This window comes from Myotis lucifugus, unplaced genomic scaffold (assembly GCF_000147115.1).
Source record: "Myotis lucifugus unplaced genomic scaffold, Myoluc2.0 scaffold_34, whole genome shotgun sequence".
Lineage (NCBI taxonomy): Eukaryota > Metazoa > Chordata > Mammalia > Chiroptera > Vespertilionidae > Myotis > Myotis lucifugus.
The window spans coordinates 3,867,587-3,886,812 of NW_005871082.1; the positions used below are offsets into that span (position 1 = coordinate 3,867,587).

At 45.3% G+C, this 19,226-nt stretch overlaps 1 protein-coding gene across 4 annotated transcripts in view; it reads right to left on the minus strand.

Moving 5' to 3' along the window:
- The window catches only part of STON2 (stonin 2), a 127,804-nt gene that overhangs the window by 61,939 nt on the left and 46,639 nt on the right, over positions 1-19,226 (minus strand). For all 4 annotated transcript variants that reach the window (XM_014454269.2, XM_023752509.1, XM_023752510.1 and 1 more), the window contains exon 4: positions 15,944-16,141. In XM_014454269.2, coding sequence (XP_014309755.1) covers positions 15,944-16,141 — 198 coding nt within the window. The remainder of the gene's footprint in view (positions 1-15,943; positions 16,142-19,226) is intronic.

Consider the following 19,226-nt stretch of genomic DNA (forward strand, 5'->3'; position numbering starts at 1 on the left):
CAGCCTGCTGTCAGTTGTTGGTCATCCCTCACTAACCCCCTGCCGGCCTGGTCGCCCACACAGCCTGCTGTCAGGTGTTGGTCATCCCTCACTAACCCCCCTGCCGGCCTGGTTGCCCCACACAGCCTGCTGCTCAGTCGTTTGGTCATCCCTCACTAACCCCCCTGCCGGCTTTGTTGCTCCACTCTGCCTGTTCGGTCGTCCATTCGATTGCAATGGCCCCTGGCTCTTTATATATAGAGATTTTTTTAAATTGGTTTCAGAGAGGAAAGGAGAGGGAGAGAGAGAAACATCAATGATGAGAGAGAATTATTGACCGGCTGCCTCCTGCATGCCCTCCACTGGGTATCGAGTCCACAACCCAGGCCTGTGCCCCTGACTGGAATCAAACCCAAGACCCTTCACTCCACAGGCTGATGCTCTATCCACCAAGCCAAACCAACTAGGGCTGAAACTTAAGTGGAGTCACATGAACCTTGAGAAATTTTCTCCTTACTATTGCCTTTTGTTTTTCAGCCAAATATTTACTATATACTATAGCAGCCAATGTGTTTGAGATGATCTAATATGAACCAGACATTGACATGGCTTTTACCCTCAAGGCACAGCCACAGATACATAGTGCAATCTGGTGGTGACTATTCACTGGTTCAGCAGATAATTATTGAGCACCTACTATACTATGTTCCAGGCAGTTGGTGATACACTAGGGACACTCAGAAAGTCCTGTGCACATGGAGTTCGCGTGGCCAATCAATGAACAAACACTCAGGAACAGACTGCTGTTATCAAGTGGGGTTAAGTGCAATGGAGAAGAATAAAGCAGGGTAGAGAGACAGAAACTCAATTGGGCACAGGCGGCCCTTTGTTAGATGGGGTGATCTGGGAAGGCCTCTGTGAGGAGGTGACAGGTGGGCAGTGAGGGAATGCCTTCTAGTCAGAAGGAATAGCAAGAGCCCCGAGGCAAAGAACAGCAAGTGGCCAGCGGAACATGCACCTCCATTTCCCACCTGCCATCGGAATGGAGGAGACTCTTAGGATGCAGAGTAGCTTAGGTCCCTGAACTCTGGAGCTCAGCACCCTGTCACCACCCTGCACTCACAGTGGGTGAATGAGAAATGAACTTGAACTGTGTTGAGCCACTGAAATTGCGGAGCTGTTACAGCAGTAAGTCTCCTGGGTAAGGATATTATATAAATTGTTTACATATAATTAATAGATATTAATATGTAATATAAAGTACATTATATGATATTAATCATTAATGTGTGTTATATAATACACATTAATATATGAATTGGTATATTAATATCCCTAGTACCAATATTAATTCTGGTAGCCGAACAAAGGGCAAATCACTGGAACTTAATAAGCCTTCGTTTCCTCCTTTTTGAGAAGGGAGGACATTGTTCTGCTTATGTTACAAGCTATAATGAAGAATGAATAAAATTATGCATTTGAAAGCTTGCTGAAAACAAGTGTGTTTTTCACCTGAAATACAATGATCAAAATTGCTGTTATACATATCTGCATCAATTTCCTTAGGCCAAGTTCACGGCTTTACTTTCAAGGAGGACCAGATGGTTTTTCTTTGTTCCCAATCAGAAAGAACTTACCCTTAGTCCCAGCATCTGCCTCCGAGTTGATATGATTGGAACAGATAGGACCTGAAAAGCATTTGTTGGGACAGTTCTTTTTGGCACAAGATGGGAGATGGATGGGTGGTGGATACATTAAAATGTAAATTCAAAGATGATACATTTTTAAAAATAAAGATATAAGTTCTTTGTGTTAAAGACTTTTTTTATGTTTTCTCACGTAATATTTATTTTCCCAAGATGTGGTCCTGAATTCTATTTCCGGAGGGTCAAGGGGAGTGAAGCCAGACAGATGTGTTGATGACCCCAACCATCACCACTGGGAAACGGGCCTCACTGTGCACTGAATGCGGCAATGCAGCAGCAATGAGAGCAGCCGAGCGTGTGAAGAGGCGCAGATGCACCCACTCACGCAACTCCAGGCAGCTCTTGGGATTCCTTCTACTCTCTTCTGGGCAGCGCTGCCGTGCATTCAATAACAAACATCCCAGCGATCCCATGTTTAAAGTGGGTGAAGTCAGATACTTTCAATGAATGTCACCTCTTCCTTTCAGAACGGGTGACACCAATCTAAATAAATTATGCCACAGGACCAGATAACCCCAGCATCTCGATGGCTGACAATGACAAGATTTCTTTCTCCCATTACATCCCTGGAGAATTAGCTCTGGCTCTGTTCTACATCACTCCAGGGCCCAGGCTGAAAGAGGAACCCCCGTCCAGGACAACAATCTCCAGCCTGCGTGGGCACTGCCCTAAGACTCCAGGTGTAGGCTCACACAATGTATGTCTAAGTATTTAAAAGTGTAGACCAAGCTAAAAACTGTGAAATGAAGTATGTCCTCTCCTCCTTGGCCAATATATGTTCATAACAACTCAGAAGATTAACATGGTATTGCAAATTCTTGGACTTCGTGGAGCTCCAGGCAGAAACATCCCCATGCAGGGTGAAGTGGCCCCTGGCCTGAGACCGGCTCCCTTTCCGCTCCCTCACCCACCCCACTCCATCCTGCACTGTGAAGGCTGCACTGTCCACCGTCCAAGCTCAATTCCCAGCCCTGCAGGCCTTGGGGCACCCCGAGCAGTGTGGGCTGCACTCAGATGCATACATCCAGGAGGGCCTGGAAGCAGGCTGCGCAGTCTGTGCAGAGGACTCTGGAGTCTGGGTACGTGGACTGGGATCCAGGAGTGAGGCGTGGGGTGCATGAAGCTAGAGGAGCACCTGGACAGGGTTCAAGCAAGGGTCTGAGGGCAGCAGGTGGGCAGTATGGGTGACCTAGACAAAGGAGAAAAGGCATGTGGTGGAAACACATGGAAACTGATGCTGGGAAGTGTCACTTCCACCTGCATGTCACTGGCCTGAAAATGAGTCACATGGCCAAGCCTGATGTCCACGGGGCAGGAATATCATCCTGTTGTCTGGGGGCCTACAGCATAGGGAGGGACAGTGACTATTTTGACCAGTGATATTATTTTCTTTCCTCAGACGCCAGTACTGAGGGTGGAAGGAAGGAGGGGAAAATCCAGGGGTGGAAAATACAGATTACGAGCCCACAACTGGTTGCTTTCTACATGCAGTAAAATGACACAGTGCCTTGCAAATAGCAGGCGCTCAGTGGAAGGTGGGGGAACCAGATTGAAATATGACAGTGTGGAAAATGCCCCCACAATCCCAGCATCCTCTGCGGGAAGAGGACAATTACTTGGCAAAGGGGAAACAGTAAGTCTCCCGGGATACATTCTGGCTCAAACTAATAATGTGTTGCTTGAGGCGACCAATTTGTACAAACAACCCAATCGTGAAGAGGAGGAGGGGGAGGCCAATTTGTGAAAGTGAACCTGGCAGTTGCTGCCTCCCCCTCCCCTGGTCCCCCTCCCCACGCTCCTCGAGGAAAAATTGTCCTCCTGATTCCAATTCTGCAGAAAAATACCTTAGACACAAGTGGTTTCACAAAGCACATCGAGTGAGCCCACCCTTCAGTCGATGAAAATTAAAAGAATGAAAGACATTGCCTTTCTGTAAAGGTGGTTTATAAAAATTGGCCAACGACATAAAATAGAACTTCTTCTGGGTTTGATTTAGCTCTTTTTCCACAACGTTAAAAATTTTTCTTCCCATAGACTAACTCCTAGCTCTAAAATATGAAAACTACATTATATTGCTCTCATCCTAATGGCTACTCATTATATTCCAGGACTTCGTGTACCTGGTCTCATAGAACCCTGGAAACAAACGTGCAAGCTCAGGGTGATCCTTATTATTTCCGTTCTATAGTTGAGGGAACTAAAGGTCGTTGAGGTTAAAAAATTTGCCGACTATCACAGAGCAGGGAGTAGCAGAGCTGGTGTCTGTCCAACTCAGATTACTAGAGCTTTCCATTATACCACACCACTTCCCGCAGAGAATGGGCACCTTGCATTGTGCGGTGCAAGGTTAAACATAGCGCGTGGCTCTTTCACGGAGAAAAGCCTAGCCAGCTCCACCCACAGCAAAAGAGCCAGCAGCCACCCCTCAAATAGGCCAGCCCGCAAACAAACACATCTAGAATGAAAGAATATTTTAAAATACCTCCAGTAACATATGTAACATATTTCATTCTAAATAGAAATATTTTCATTCTTATTTTTTCTGAGTTTCAGAGGGATCCCATGATTATTATAAATAATTCATATCCTATAGAAATAAATGTATAAGGAATGAAAGTCCACGACCCCAAGATAATCAATATTCGCTGTTTGGGATACAGTCTATCAAAATTTTTTTCTATATATTTAGGAACAGAAATGTATGTACGTGTATATGTACACACATACACATACATACTAATGTAACAAAACTATATGTAGGCCAATATAGCAAAACTATTATACATGCTATTCTGCAACCTACCTTTTTCAATTCACAGTATAATGGGAGCACTTGCCATGGCTGCATAGCATTCCATTTTAATTGGTATTTGGTTGGACATTTTGGTTTTGTTTGCTTGCTTTTGCTAATATAAACAGTGCTGTATTGCACGCACAGGCATGTGTCTAATTATTTCCTGGGGATAAGGCAACAGTCTAAGCGTGTGACATTTAAACTGGCACCAATGGCCGGAATGACCTCTAGAAAGGTCTTTCCACAGCCCTTGCATGCAAATTCCCAACTCTCCAACCAACACTGCACAGTCTAATTCCTTTAAACTCCATTGAGCTAATATGCCTAATTGTTTAATCTGCACAGCTGATTATGGGGATTGATCACCTTTTTACATCACTTCTTTGCATTTCTTCTCTTGTGACTTTTGAACTGTCATGTAAGCCATTGAGTCCGGCAGGATAAACCAGCCCCCTGGTGAGCCAGCAGGCCACTGTGCAGATAAGCAGGTGACCGGGCTGACCGAGGGGTTTATCAAGCATGAACGACTCCTTTCTCCTGACTCTAGCTGTGGGAAGTAGGCTGAACGTGGAGTGTCAGGCCCAGATCCAGTCTCTACACCAGTGGCACGCTGATGATGCCTCCAGAAAAACGATACAGATGGTTTAGTGTCAGTGAGGCTATTCTGTGCAGGGAAGGAGGGGGGCTTTAAGCGGTGTTTGTCTAGTATTATGGGCTGAATTGTGTATCCTCAAAATTTACATGTCGTGTCTTCACCCCAAGTGCCTCCGTATGTGACTATATTTGGAAACAGGGTCTCTAGAGAGGTAGTGAAGTTAAAAGGAGGTCATTAGGATGTGTCCAACCCAGTATGACTGTCATCAGAGGAAGCGATGACGACACAGAGACACACAAAGGCAAGAAGACCAGGTGAAGAAACAGGAGAGAGGCCTAAAGAAACCAACTTTGCTCACACACCTTGATCTAGGACTTCCCGTCTCTAGGATTGTGAGGAAATAAATTTCTGTCGTTTAACCCAGTCTGCGGTTCTTTGTTAGGGCAGCGCTAGTAAACTAATACACACAGCACTCCACATGAGACTAAGGAAAAGTCAGGTGTCCATTTCACCGCAAAAGAGGCGGTGGAGCGCCCATTGTGCTACCATTGGAAAGGGCTGACATCTCATTGATGTTTGCAACCTGCATAGAGCACTGATTTGTGTTTCCAGATGAACCCCGAGGTGGTAACGTGAACTTGTCCTTGAGACTCATGGCAGATGTGAATTCTACCAGGCAGCTGCCCTTTTACAGCTGTGTGACCTGTTTCCTCATCTGACCCAAGGGTATGCTGTGAACTCATTCTCTCCCTGGAAACAAACATGAAAAACTACTCTAACATTAAGGAGGAGCTTTTTAAAGCTCTAAGTAGTTGCGAAAGGAAGGAAGAGATGCCCTTGAGGTAAAGGAAGGCGGGTGAGAAGAGATGCCAGGAAGATGGACTGTGGATCACTGTAAGAGCCCCCAAAGGGAATTAGAAAGACCCAGGCCTTGCCCCACAGGCTTCGGGACCAGGAGAGGAAATGTCTGATCTCAAACACATGAGCTTCAGTCAAGAGACTTTCTAGGACCACATCTCATTGATGTGTCAAACGTACTATTAAGGAAAAAAAATGTTTTCTTGCCCTAGCTGGTTTGGCTCAGTGGATAGAGCATCAACCTGCGGACCGAAGGGTCCCAGGTTCAATTCCAGTCAAGACCACATGCCTGGCTTGTGGGCTCAGTCCAACGTGCAGAAGGCAGCCGATCAAGGATTCCCTCTTATCATTGATGTTTCTATCTCCCTCTTCCTCTCCCTTCATCTCTGAAATCAATAAAAATATATATTTTTAAAAATGTTTTCTTGGCTCTGAGGGTTTCCATCTCCATTGGCTCCACTGCTTTTGACTTTCATAAGTGAACTGAACCCTCAAGAAAGAGGCTCTATTGTTTAATTGGGGGTTGGGTGGGGGTGGGGAGGAAGGAGAAGATGAAAATGTTCAAAGAGAAGGAAATGAAAAATAACCAGTTGTGCCTGGCCAATCTCTCAGGTTTTTAAATGATTCACACTCTGGGTGAGGGACAAGGACTTACAAGGCCTGGCTCTGCGGCTAAAAGTCTCTAGGCCTCTGCTTCCTCACCTGGAAAATGGAGAAATCCTACTAAATAATCTCTTAAGTTTCTTCTAACTTTAAAGGTCTGTGACTCCAAACCAATCACTGTGATCCTAAACCAAGTAAGAAGACATCTATTTCCAGAGGTTTCAGGGCTAATGACAATAAATACTTGGGAGAGGACTCTGCGAGCCACTATGGTTTGAGCATCTCTGTCAGCTGATATTTTGTTGAATCAGAGTTAACTTCTTTTACTGAGAAAAAAGCACAGCTCAGAATTCTTTCTGAAGCCTGAGTTTGCTGGGTCTTGAATGGTTTGCACGAGAGCTTCAGTGAGCAATTCCTAATCTCACTTAAAGCAGTGATGTTGGATAACTCACCTGGGAAGCTACTTAAAGTGGGAAACCCCATCCTTCACAGGGGAATTTGATGACCTACATTTAAAACATTCAGCAGAATAATTAAAAATTATGAGCAAAGGAACTCTTTTCTATTTTTCTCAACTCTCTTTCTAGACTTAAATCCTTGGGATTAAGGTATTTTGAGGCAAGCTATTCTTTTTTTCTGAGGTGAGAGGCAAGAGCTTAATACTGATGTAATGTGATCAAAAGAGGAAATATAACTAAAAATGTTCATTGGTCACCTCCTCGGGCCCAGGCATGGTGCTGGAGACCAGACTGTATGGACAATGCAAACTGGAAAACCCCACTGTTGCCCCGGAGGCCCTGAGTTTGATGGGGAGATGACTTCCATGCAAAGAACACGCCTCTCAAAGGTTGAACAGATGGTACAGGGACCACAACCTAGAGTAAAACTCATGAGAGAACCTACTCAGGATTGTAGAAGGGAGAAAGAATTTTTTGAATAAATCAACTTATTTTTGTCTCTTAAGCAAAATATATTCAAAATTAAAAATAATCGTAAAATACAAAAGTGCCTTGCTCTGGCCCTAGCCAGTTTGGCTAGTGGATAGAGTGTCGGCCTGCGGACTCAAGGGTCCCAGGTTCGATTCTGGTCAAGGGCATGTACCTTGGTTGCGGGCACATCCCCAGTAGGAGGTGTGCAGGAGGCAGCTGATCGATGTTTCTCTCTCATCGATGTTTCCTTCTCTCTCTCCCTCTCCCTCTCCCTTCCTCTCTTTAAAAAAATAAAATATATTAAAAAAAAAGTGCCTTGCTCTGGCCAGCATGGGTCAGTGGTTAGAATGTTTGTGCACCAAAGGGTCTTGGGTTCGATTCCCAGTCAAAGGCACATACATGGGTTGTAGGTTTTATCCCCAGCCCTGGTCAGGGCATGTGCAGAAGGCAACCAATCGATGTGTCTCTCTCACATTGATATTTCTCTCCCACCCCCACCCCTTCCACTCTGTCTAAAAATCAATGGAAAAATATCCTCAGGTAAGGATTAACCAAAAAAAACAACAACACAAAAACAAATGTTAAGACCAGCGGTTCTCAACCTGTAGGTCGAGACCCCTTTGGCGGTCAAACGACCCTTTCACAGGGGTCGCCTAAGACCATCCTGCATATCAGATATTTACATTATGATTCATAACAGTAGCAACATTACAGTTATGAAGTAGCAACAAAAATAATTTTATGGTTGGGTCACAACACGAGGAACTGTATTTAAAGGGCCAGAAGGTTGAGAACCACTGGTTAAGACCATCAAAAATTCCCTGTAACCCATCCTGCACATGCTAATTGCAGTTTACTGGAAATGTGGGCCCCGGAGTCTGTCTAATGCTCTTCCAGCTGCAGTAGGATTACGAGAGGACAGCAGAGACACGTGCTACACCTTGTAAAGAGGCACACAGCCCGGGCGATGCTCTCATATCATCACCCCTCACCAGTAATGAATGACAGGAGAAACCGCCTGAGAGTCTAAAAAGTTCTTCTTGCAAAAATTGGGTTCTCAAGTCCATGTCTTTCTACCCAGCATAAACACTTGTTTCTGATGGAAAAAAAATGATTCCAAAACCCCTGGGGATATCCTACTGCTCTGGCAGAATTCCACTGTGATCAATTAAATGAAAATAAATCAAGAACATCTGGTCTATATTTGTTTTCAAGACCCTGAGGGTTTAGATTCAAACAGAGTTTGGGGAAAATGTAGTCTTAGGTCTGCTGAATCTAGAATTTAAAAAAAAGAAAAAGAAAAGAAAAGGCCCAGAGGTATAACAGAGCCTGAGACAAAGTAAGGCTAGCTTTGTACATCCAGGAAAGTTTGGCAAAATATCTTTTTCTGGTTTCCCAACACTTTAGCAATGGCCTGCACTTCCAAGTCAATTTGGCCAATTGATGTGTGTTTGGGTTTCTGTACCAGGTGACCAGATAGGCAGTATGGGTTAAAGAAAGACTAAATTTACATATATACATATATTAACATATATACACACATAAATATATGTATACACATATATGTATAAATTCTACATATACATACATACATACATATAATTTCAGGCCTTTTCAAAGTCCTTAATAAGTTGATAGATGCTATGAATCTCCAACAGAGGGGACACAGTATGATCTAATGCACTGGCCCCCAGCATCCGGGCTTTTCTTGGGCTGCTCCATGGGACACACTTGGGAGGAATGCTGGACTCTTAACCCAGTGAGACATAGATGTCTGCGATGCAGATGACTCACCACCTGCACCTTCACTGCGTTCATTCATGGATCCATTCACCAGACAATTATTACACACCTGCTATGTGCTTCACCCAGTCTTGTCATTCCTTGCTAATGCGTATAAGCCTGAGCATTCTAATCCCACACTTAAATCTACGCTTTTCTTATGCTTTAAAAAAAACCCAAATGGAAGCTCACCACTTACTAGGTGCTTGAGCTACTGCAAACATTTCTGTGCTCTCTCTTTCCTGGTTGCAATGGCTTTAAAGGCAGAGGCTTATCTTTGTTCCCTCCATCCTCTTGCTGTTTACCCACCCGTATAAAACTAGCAGCATCACAGAGCTACTCAGCTGTCAGTATGACAGGGTGCGCCTGTCATCTAGAGAAAGGGGACCCTGGGAGATAGGGGGTGAAAGACGAAACGAGAATCATTAGGAATCTTGCGTATTCCCAGTCCTCCTGCCATTGGCTCTGGGGAGCTGAACCCCAGAGCAAATATCAGCACTGCTCCCAGCTCTGCCCCACACCTGTGGTTTAGCCAAGGAGAGGGGATTTGTTTGCCTGCCTCCTCCTAATTATCCCCTTGGTGAGAAATGAGAAAAAAAGTGGGGGCTGATCACAGAGTCTTTTCCTCCACAATTATGTTGGGATCCGGATAGCCCTGTGGGTCTGCCAACTGCCTGCAGAATTCCTGCCTCCATGACAGGGAGGAGGCTGTGGCCCCATGAGGAACAACAGCTCAGAGCAATGAGCCAAGATACAAGATAAACAGGCTGGGCAGGGCCTCCGTAATCCCTCTCCACACAGGAGATGAATCACCGAGCACCTGCCTCACACATTGCTACCAGGGAAAGCCCAGGACACCTGGGCTGAGGGAGCAACTCTTCACCCCCTACTTCCTTCCCCACGGCAAGGGAAGGGGGGTTGGGGGGGGGGGGAGAAAGGGATAGATAAATGACAAGTCTCCCTAAGGCAGTTCTCCCCAAAGGTCCCCAAGCTGTTAGCACAGAAACCAATCACACTGAAGTCCCCACAGGCCTCTGCATTGACCTGTGGCTCGCTGCTGAGAGCTGCAAAGCCCTCCTGGGACCCTATCCCACCACGAGTGTGGGTGACAGACCTCTTTGGGACAAGAAAGGGGTAGGCAGTAACTATCCTCCTTCCCCATATCACAGGGAAATGAGGCCCAGAGCTAGTCAGTCGGGGATTTTCTTTTAGTCCTACAGCACTTTGCACTGTACAAAGCACCTGTGCCCACGCGTGTCGCCCTACCTGGACAGGGATGCTCAGCTCCGTTTCACAGATGAGGAATCAGCTCTGGAGACAGGATTGCCCGGAGGAGACAGACAGATGAGATCTGCTCCATAGCCTCAGGGGGGTGCAGCTTACCCTGACGGAGCTATCCAGCCTCAAAGGACAGCTCTCCCAGAACCACTACCACAGACCTGGTGCTGGATTTCTCTGAAGCTTTCAATAGCTCAACTGACAACATTTATAAATTCCCCACCACTGGGCAGGTGAATAAATGCCAGAGGTTTTGAAGCACATGGTCATTCTCCTAAACCTTGTTTGTCCTTACCCGCCTTCTATCCTGGTATCCAGGATGGGTTAAAGGCTTTTCAAAGCCAGGGCTCAACCCTGGTCACACAGGTCAGCGTGTTCAGGAAGAGCCTCATGGGGTTCCCACAGCTGCGGCTGCATACAGACTGTCCACTCCGCCTGGGGGAGGGCTCTCCCGGTCACCCACCTCAGGGCTTCTCCCTTTCCCAGGGCCCTGGAGACACCGCTGGCCACCTCTGGGCCTGGAGGAACAGGTGGAGGTGAGATACAAAGGATGATGTTCCATCATAAGCAGATGGGGGCGCTCCCTAGTACCTGGGTCCACCTGGACCCTTGCCTTACTAAAGAATTGGGTATTTCATTCCACAATGCAGTGCCTAGAAACTTGTTTACATAACACAGTACTGTGGACACACAGCAGTTATCTGCAAACACTCATATCTGATAAGGAAACATCAGTTTATTCTTCAAGCTTTCCTGCTACTCATATACCAGTATTTAAAATCCCTTTGATCCTATTTAGGTTAAAAATAACCCTACGGCAACAACAACTCTCTCTCTCTCTCTCTCTCTCTCTCTCTCTCTCTCTCTATATATATATATATATATATATATATAGATCTAGATCTAGATCTAGATCTAGATATAGATATAGATATAGATAGATAGATATACACACACACACACACACACACACACACACACACACATCCTCTATAATACCTATCTCTAAAGAAGGTCTGAAAGGTAACACAGCAAACTGATAACCATGATAATTCTGGGGGCACCACCAGATTTGGGAACCACTGGAAAAGGCTTTGGAACTTGGATTGAAAGCCAGGGTTGTCTGTTTCTTAGTCGCATTCTCTTAGACCAGTTTCTTTCTTTTTTTTTTTTTAAATATATTTTTTATTGATTTTTTACAGAGAGGAAGGGAGAGGGATAGAGAGTTAGAAACATCGATCAGCTGCCTCCTGCGCATCTCCCACTGGGGATGTGCCCGCAACCCAGGTACATGCCCTTGACCGGAATCGAACCTGGGACCTTTCAGTCCGCAGGCCGACACTGGGTTGTCCGTTTCTTTGTCCCATTCTCTTAGACCAGTTTCTTAACCTTCCGAAAACTCAGCATCAACCAGGAAATGGGGAGGATGATACCTGCCTTGCAGGATTGTTGTAAAGGCCAGAGATAGCACACACCTGGCACACAGTACACAGTGAGTCCTGGCTGTGACTATTCTACTGAGGAGAGGGTGGTTGCCCCAAGACCATACCTCCAGCCTCCCTGTAGCCACGGGAGAGAACTGAGAGCATCACTCATCACTCTTTAGTCCTGGTTTTGCATCTGTGGCTGTGGAGTGACCCCAGCCTATGGGCCATTTAGTTCCTGTTGGATTAGAGAAGTGTTGCCGATTCTCTATTTGCTCGCCACCACCCGTGACCCCAAACCCACTGGAACTTGTTGTCACCTGCTCTGTGGCCTGGTGGCTGATCTCTGTGGGCTGCCTCACCAGGTCTCCTGGCCCTTTGGCTTCCAGCTGGATCTGCTGATGGGAAGCACCAGCACAAATCTGGGTATTTATCCCCCACTCTCCCCACCTCGCCAAGTCCCTGGTAATAGCTCTGTCCCTTCTATAGCCAGAGGTATAACAGAGCCTGAGACAAAGTAAGCCTGGCTTTGTAAATCCAGGGAAGTTTGCCAAAATATTTTTTTCTGTTTTCCCAACACTTTAGCAACAGCCTGCATATCCAAGTCAACTTTGCTGGTCGATGTGTGTTTGGGTTTCTGGACCCTGTGGGGCAGCCCCTCTTCCATGATTCTAACTCTTGCTGCCTCTGTAAGCAGTCCTCTCATTACACTCTTTTCAGATAAACCCCTCCAAGGACTCCATCTGCTTCCTGCCAGGACCCTGACTGAAACAACAGGGCGGAGGCTTTCTCAGTGCCCATTGTAACAGTTAGAAAAGATACTAAAAATAACTGGAGACCATTAAAGCTTGGGAGACAGAGTAGTAATGTCCAGTTCAGGCTAGGGCTCTGATTTCATCACTGGAACCTCGGGTATTAAAGCAATTTTCACCCAAGTAGAGAGGCCACTGAAAAAAGAGCCTGAATAGAAACATGCTGACTTTTCCTGCAGCGAGGAGCCTGTTTTCCACCTCTCTCGCCTAATGAGATCCCTGGGGCAGGCAAGGGAAGAAACTGCATCCTTGTGGATCACTCCAGAGTCTGTGTACCCTGAACCAATACATCATCTGCGTCCTCTGCGGGAAGGCTTGGCAAGGAGGTCGGGAGCACGAAGAAGCGAGGAGGAGAAGCACAGCCTCAGCTCCTGACAGTGCCCTGCCACCAGGAAATGCTCCCCACGGGGGAGATGGGGGCGTGGGGGCATATTTCAGCCACTGATCGGATCATCAGCCACTGACCTGATCATCAACCACGGGGATCAAGCAGAACTGAGGGAGTGTCTGTGAAAACAAAATGCTAGAAAGAACTGTAGCTTATGAAAAGAGAGAGAGTGTGTTAAACTAGAATTCTTTACAATATTATCAAATACCAAACTAAATTCACTAACCCCCCCTGCTGGCCTGGTCATAGGCAGCCATCTTGTGAGGGTGTGACAGTCAATTTGCATATTACAGCCATTATATAGGATATCTACACTAATAAAAGAGAAAGGTGCAAATTGACCGTACCTTTGCGATGCCCACCAGCCAATCAGGAGTGAGTATGCAAATTAACTCAACAAAGATGGCAGGTTAATTTGCATACACAGGTGCCAAGCGGCCGGGGGTGGAGCGGGACGCTTGCATCATCACTATGGTGACGACGCAGGCATTCCACACTGCCCCAGCTGATCCAGGCCTCTGGGGAGCGTGGGAAGGCGGAAAGGCGGCTCCGGCCAGAGTGAAGGCGGTGCCGGCAGCCAGGGGAAGGAAGGCCCATTCCTGCACGAATCTTTGTGCATCGGGCCTCTAGCATGTGTGTGTGTGTGTGTGTGTGTGTGTGTATATATATATATATATATATATATACTTATTGATTGATTTCAGCAAGGAAGGGATAGAGAGATAGAAACATTAATGAGAGAAAAATCATTGATCAGCTGCCTCCTGCACACTCCACACTGGGGATCAAGCCCACAACCCTGGCATGTGCCATATATGCCAGGTCCCTTGAAACAGCAAGGATGGACCGGCTCCCGGCACACTGAGCCACACTAGCTGGGCATGTTTGAACCCTTTCTCTTTGTAGAACCCCCAATAGTACACAGCATGAGGGCAAATGTTACCCAAGTTTGAAAAATGATTCAGAGACAAATTCCTAAACAACATTTGAGAAAGAAAAACATTATTGGACATACTGGGTAATTTCATCCACAGAGAAACTACCAGTAACTCCACCCCTTTCAAAGGAAAACAATCTCTTGGGCCCAACAGCCAAAACACCAAGAACACACCACGTTTCCAATGCCATCCTAACCCTAACATGTAGTATGGTGCTTGCTGACAGGCCATATTCCACCCACGGAGCCAGCCGGCATTCCATCCTACACCTACTGGAAATTTAATCAATGAGACCCCGGGATGCTGCATGCTGATGTACATAGTTCAACTCAGGCCCAACAGAGTAAACATAACTGCAAAATGATTTGTAGTCTAGACACAATGGCTGAGTCCTGATTCTCATTCCACTTCATATAACATTTACTTTTTCTCTGCTTAAATCTACCTCCCTTTTGCTGAAGAGGGAGGATGTGCGGGTGGTAGGATGCAAGATTCAATTTTGTGAATATTATCAATAGTTGTTATCCCAGGAGAAGCAAAATTGACAGAGAACAGTACTTGTACCAAACCATCAGGAAAATAACACATTAAGACATACTGTTGAGTCAGCCCTGAGACCGGGGAGGTCCCAGCATAGGAACTATGATCCCTGCGAGCATCTCTCCATCTGGGAGAAAGCCACCCCCGAGTTCCTGCCCCGAACCAGATAATCCAGTTCCTGCTAGTATGTGTCTGTATCCCCCAAAGCCTCACCCTGGTGCTGGAGCTAAGAGGAAGCGGGACCTTGTTTCTTTGGTTTCGTACCAGAGTAATGCCAAACTCATTGAATTGACTGGCTTATTTCACTTGGCATGATAATCTCCAGGTCCATTCATGCTGTCTCAAAAGATGGCTATCATCAACAAATCAACAAACAACAAGGGCTGGCGAGGATGTGGAGAAAAAGGAACCCTCATGCACTGCTGCTGGGAATGCAGACTGGTATAGCCACTGCGGAAGACAGTATGGCGTTTCCTCAAAAAATTAAAAATGAAACTCCCATTTGACCCAGTGATCCTGCTTCTAGGACTATATCCCAAGAAATCAGAAACACCAATCAGAAAGGATATACGCACCCCTATGTTCATAGCAGCACAATTTACCATAGCTAAGATTTGGAAACAGCCTAAGTGCCCAACAGCAGACGAGTGGATTAAAAAAACTGTGGTACATCTATACAATGGAATACTATGCTGCTGTAAAAAAGAAAGAACTCTTACCATTCACAACAGCATGAATGGACCTGGACAGCATTATGCTAAGCGAAATAAGCCAGTCGGAGAAAGATAAATATCACATTATATTCACACTCATGTGGAATATAATGAACAACATAAACTGATGAACAAAAATAGATTCAGAGACAGAGAAGCATCAAACAGACCATTAAACCTCAGAGGGAAGGCTGGGGGTTGGGGGTAAGAGATCAACCAAAGGACTTGTATGCATGTATATAAGCATAACCAATGGTCACAGACAGTAGGAGAGTGAGGGCATGTGCTGGAGAGTGGGAGCAACCCAGTAGAGGTCCTTGGGGGGAAAAGGAGACACATGTAATACTTCAAACAATAAAGAATAATAACAAAGAAGACACTGTCATGGTTTCCCAATATTTATCATCTTCTAACCAATCAGCCAATCTGTGTATGTTTTCTTTTCTTCTAATGTAATTTTGAATCACTCAGGAGTCTAGCTTTTTGACTGGATGGTTAAGCCTGACCTCATTCTGCAATCAAAGCTGGCTACAGAGATTTGAAGAGGGGCTACAGGTCACTGAGAGTGATTTACAAAGCCCTGTGGCTTGGTGCTCCGCCTTACCTGTAGAGTCGGCCCTAGATGCCCTGCCACTCATCTGCTCCTCCGCATTGATGAGCTGCAGGTCTGTGTATGAGGGGCAGCAACTAGGACTACTGGTGTCTTCAGAGTGCGTGGTCCAGCTGCTCTCGGAGGTCAGAGGGCATCTCCCCAGCGAGTTGAAGGAAGGGCATGTCCAGCAAGGCAAGGTCAATGGTAGGCCTGGGGACAGACCACAAACCAAAAGCATACACTTTAAGTAACTGTTCTTTGTTTTCCTTCAGAGCTTGTCTTACTTCGATGTTCTCAGACCCTATGAAATCTCAACAGCTGCACAAGGCAAGGAAGTATGTAGGAAGTACCATTCATGATACTGAGCAGGGAAAAGCAATTGAGACCCCACTGTGAGTCAGTGTCAAAATCGATACCACTGAGGTCTCATGACCCTCAAAACAAAACACAAAATTTTACTAAAGACTATGAGTGACTTTAGGGTCTACTTTTATTTCTAAACTTAGATTTCAGCTTCGGTCAAACCCAAACTACACGAGTCTTACAGTTTTACCCTTACCCTTACATTTTGTCCATTTTAGTGGCAGGCCAATGAGTTCAAGAAAACTCACCAACTTACACTGCAAAATTAGGTCTACATCGGGTCAAGGGATAAGCATGGATATGGAGTATATATGTATTTGCATATGAATGTGATAAGCCTCTGCACGCCTTGGTTGGACTGTACCTGGCGATGCTGCACATCGTTACATGTGCAATTGGACATTTACTGGGGCTGCCGACATGCGATACAATGAAAAATGTCTCTAAGGGGAAAATGCACGGGGCTTGGCTTTACCTCCTTAGCCCTGAGCACCAAATTCAGCCTTTCAAAATCACTTCAGAAAGTCTCTTTTTTAGAAGTTACGTTTTCTAAGACCATATATGCATAACCCATGGACACAGGCAATAGTGTGGGGAAGGCCTGGGGCGGGGCAGGGATTGGGTGGAGGGAGACAGAAGGGGGGAAAAGGGGAACATCTGCAATATTGACAACAAAAAATAATAAAGTAAAAGTCGAGTTTTTGAATGCTCCTAGTTTGTCTAGTTCATTGACTTCCACTAGGTTTCTCCATGGTGTTGCAAAAGACTCTTATAGCAAATTTACTGAGAAGTACTGAAAACAAGTGTTGACAAGAGTATGGATGAGAAAGGAAGATTAAAAAAGAAATAAGGGTTTACCAAGTACCCATGAAATGTCAGCCACCTTTACAAGTGGCTCATCCCCATCAAGCCTGAGAAATAGGCAGTGGGCTTATTTTATAGAGTAGAAAAGGGACTTGGAGGTGAAGTAGCTGACCCAGAAGACTGAGTCAGTTCTCCTGGCTGGATTAAAATTACAGAGTTGGGTTATACAATAGGAAGAGAAAATTGAGATTTTAAGAGAGGAGAAAGAATAAATAGTACTATTTGTGGTATAGTAGAAAAACAAAACTACAGAGAATGTTCATTCTGTATTCTCTTGGGCATTTATAAAACACGTAGCTCTTTTCTCTGTCATGGTTCAACACCACTGTGGACAGGAAAAAAGGGGCTCTATGGAAAGTAATCTCACAGGGTGAGATGATCATAAATTCCTAACTGGGCAGGTCACGGTGGGTAGTCACATCCCAGGAATATAACTTTAGTGAAAAGCTTACTTTTGCCTTAAGAAAGCCCTATCCATTATTTCTGTGTATCTAGGTTAACACACCTTTTCCCCCCAAAGTTTTAAAACTTTTTATTAGCATATTAAAAACAAGGGCATTCTAATAATTAAAAGCATTTGAGACAACAAAAAAAGGCACTCTGATTAAACTGCATTTTTCAGCCTGCAGGACACCTTGGACCAGGTCGGTTTTCACTCCAGATTTCACTGTTGTCCCACCCAGCTTCTTCCTCCACCAACACACAAGTTCTTTTCCTTCCCCGCCAGCCAGACAGGCCGATGGGAGAGAGAGGCAGGTGCGGCCTTTGTTGTCAGCAGTTCTCTGGTGTGAAATGGGGCAGCACAATCCTTTAAACGGACCCAAGCTCTTTGCATCTTACAAAGTTAAACAGCAAAAAGAAGTAAAACAAGAAGGCAATGCTTGTGGCACATACAATTCATAGTGGCAGTGTGTGCCTCATCAGGATTCGCCTGCTTGCTTCTCCTGCTCAATCATTTAGTATTTTGAAGGTGGTGGATTTTTCTCTTGCGTTTGCATCTTCTTCAATTTCGACTTATCGACTTTCTCAATCTCAGGAATGGGACTTAGATTCCTCGGGCTGGTAAAGTCCCATGCCCTTAACCCAGTCCTGAAAAAGGTGGAGCTGGGGCTTTAGTGGAGCTGAAATAGGACCAGTGTCCAGAGTTTCCATTCCATGGGGGGGTGGGGTTCGGTGTAGCATCAGGTTAGATTCAGTCCATCCAGGTGTGGAGTCCACATAACTGTGGGCCTCGTGGGCGAGGGTAGGGCATGAGAGCCCCGCAAGCCAGGAGTCAGGCGGGAGCAGCAAGAGAGAGAGCCACGGGGACTCCTTTGTTGAGGGGTTTAAATATTAAATCTTCCCGAGTTTGCAGTGGCAATATTTGGAGAAATGCTGGCTAAGAATTTCCCAGAATTTATTAAAAATTTTACTTGTCAGATTAGAAATCCCAAGGTATCACAAGCAGGGTAACCAAAACAATTCCACTGGTAGACATCAACACTTTATAAGCCCTGGCCAGGTGGCTCAGCTGGTTGGAGCGTCATCCTGTGCACCAAAGGGTTTGATTTGGGAGGCAACTGATTGATGTTTCTCTCTCACATTGATCTCTCTGTTTCTCTCTCTCTCTCTCTCTCTCTCTCTCTCTCTCTCTCTCTCTCTTTCCAATAAACATATCCTGGGATAAGGATTTTTTTTAAAAAAGCTATATAAGAACAAAGACAAAGAGAAGATTTTAGGTTACTTTCAAAGAAATGATGATTAGGCTGATGATCGCTTTCCCAACAAGAGAAACAAATTCAGTGGCTGTCAATTAATCTTAGAGAAAGAAAAAAAATGAGAAAGAAGCATAAGATGACAGAAAGAAAACGTATCAGTATTTGATAATAAACATAAATGAAATAAATATTCCAACTAAAAGGAAGACCGTTAGGCTGACTAAACAAATGAAATCCAAATTGCTGTTTACAGAAGACATCAGTAGGGGGTATTCAGGAGGCAGCCGATCGATGATCTCTCTCATCAATGATGTTCTATCTCTCTCTCTCCCTCTCCCTTCCTCTCTCTGGAAATAAATAAAAATATATTT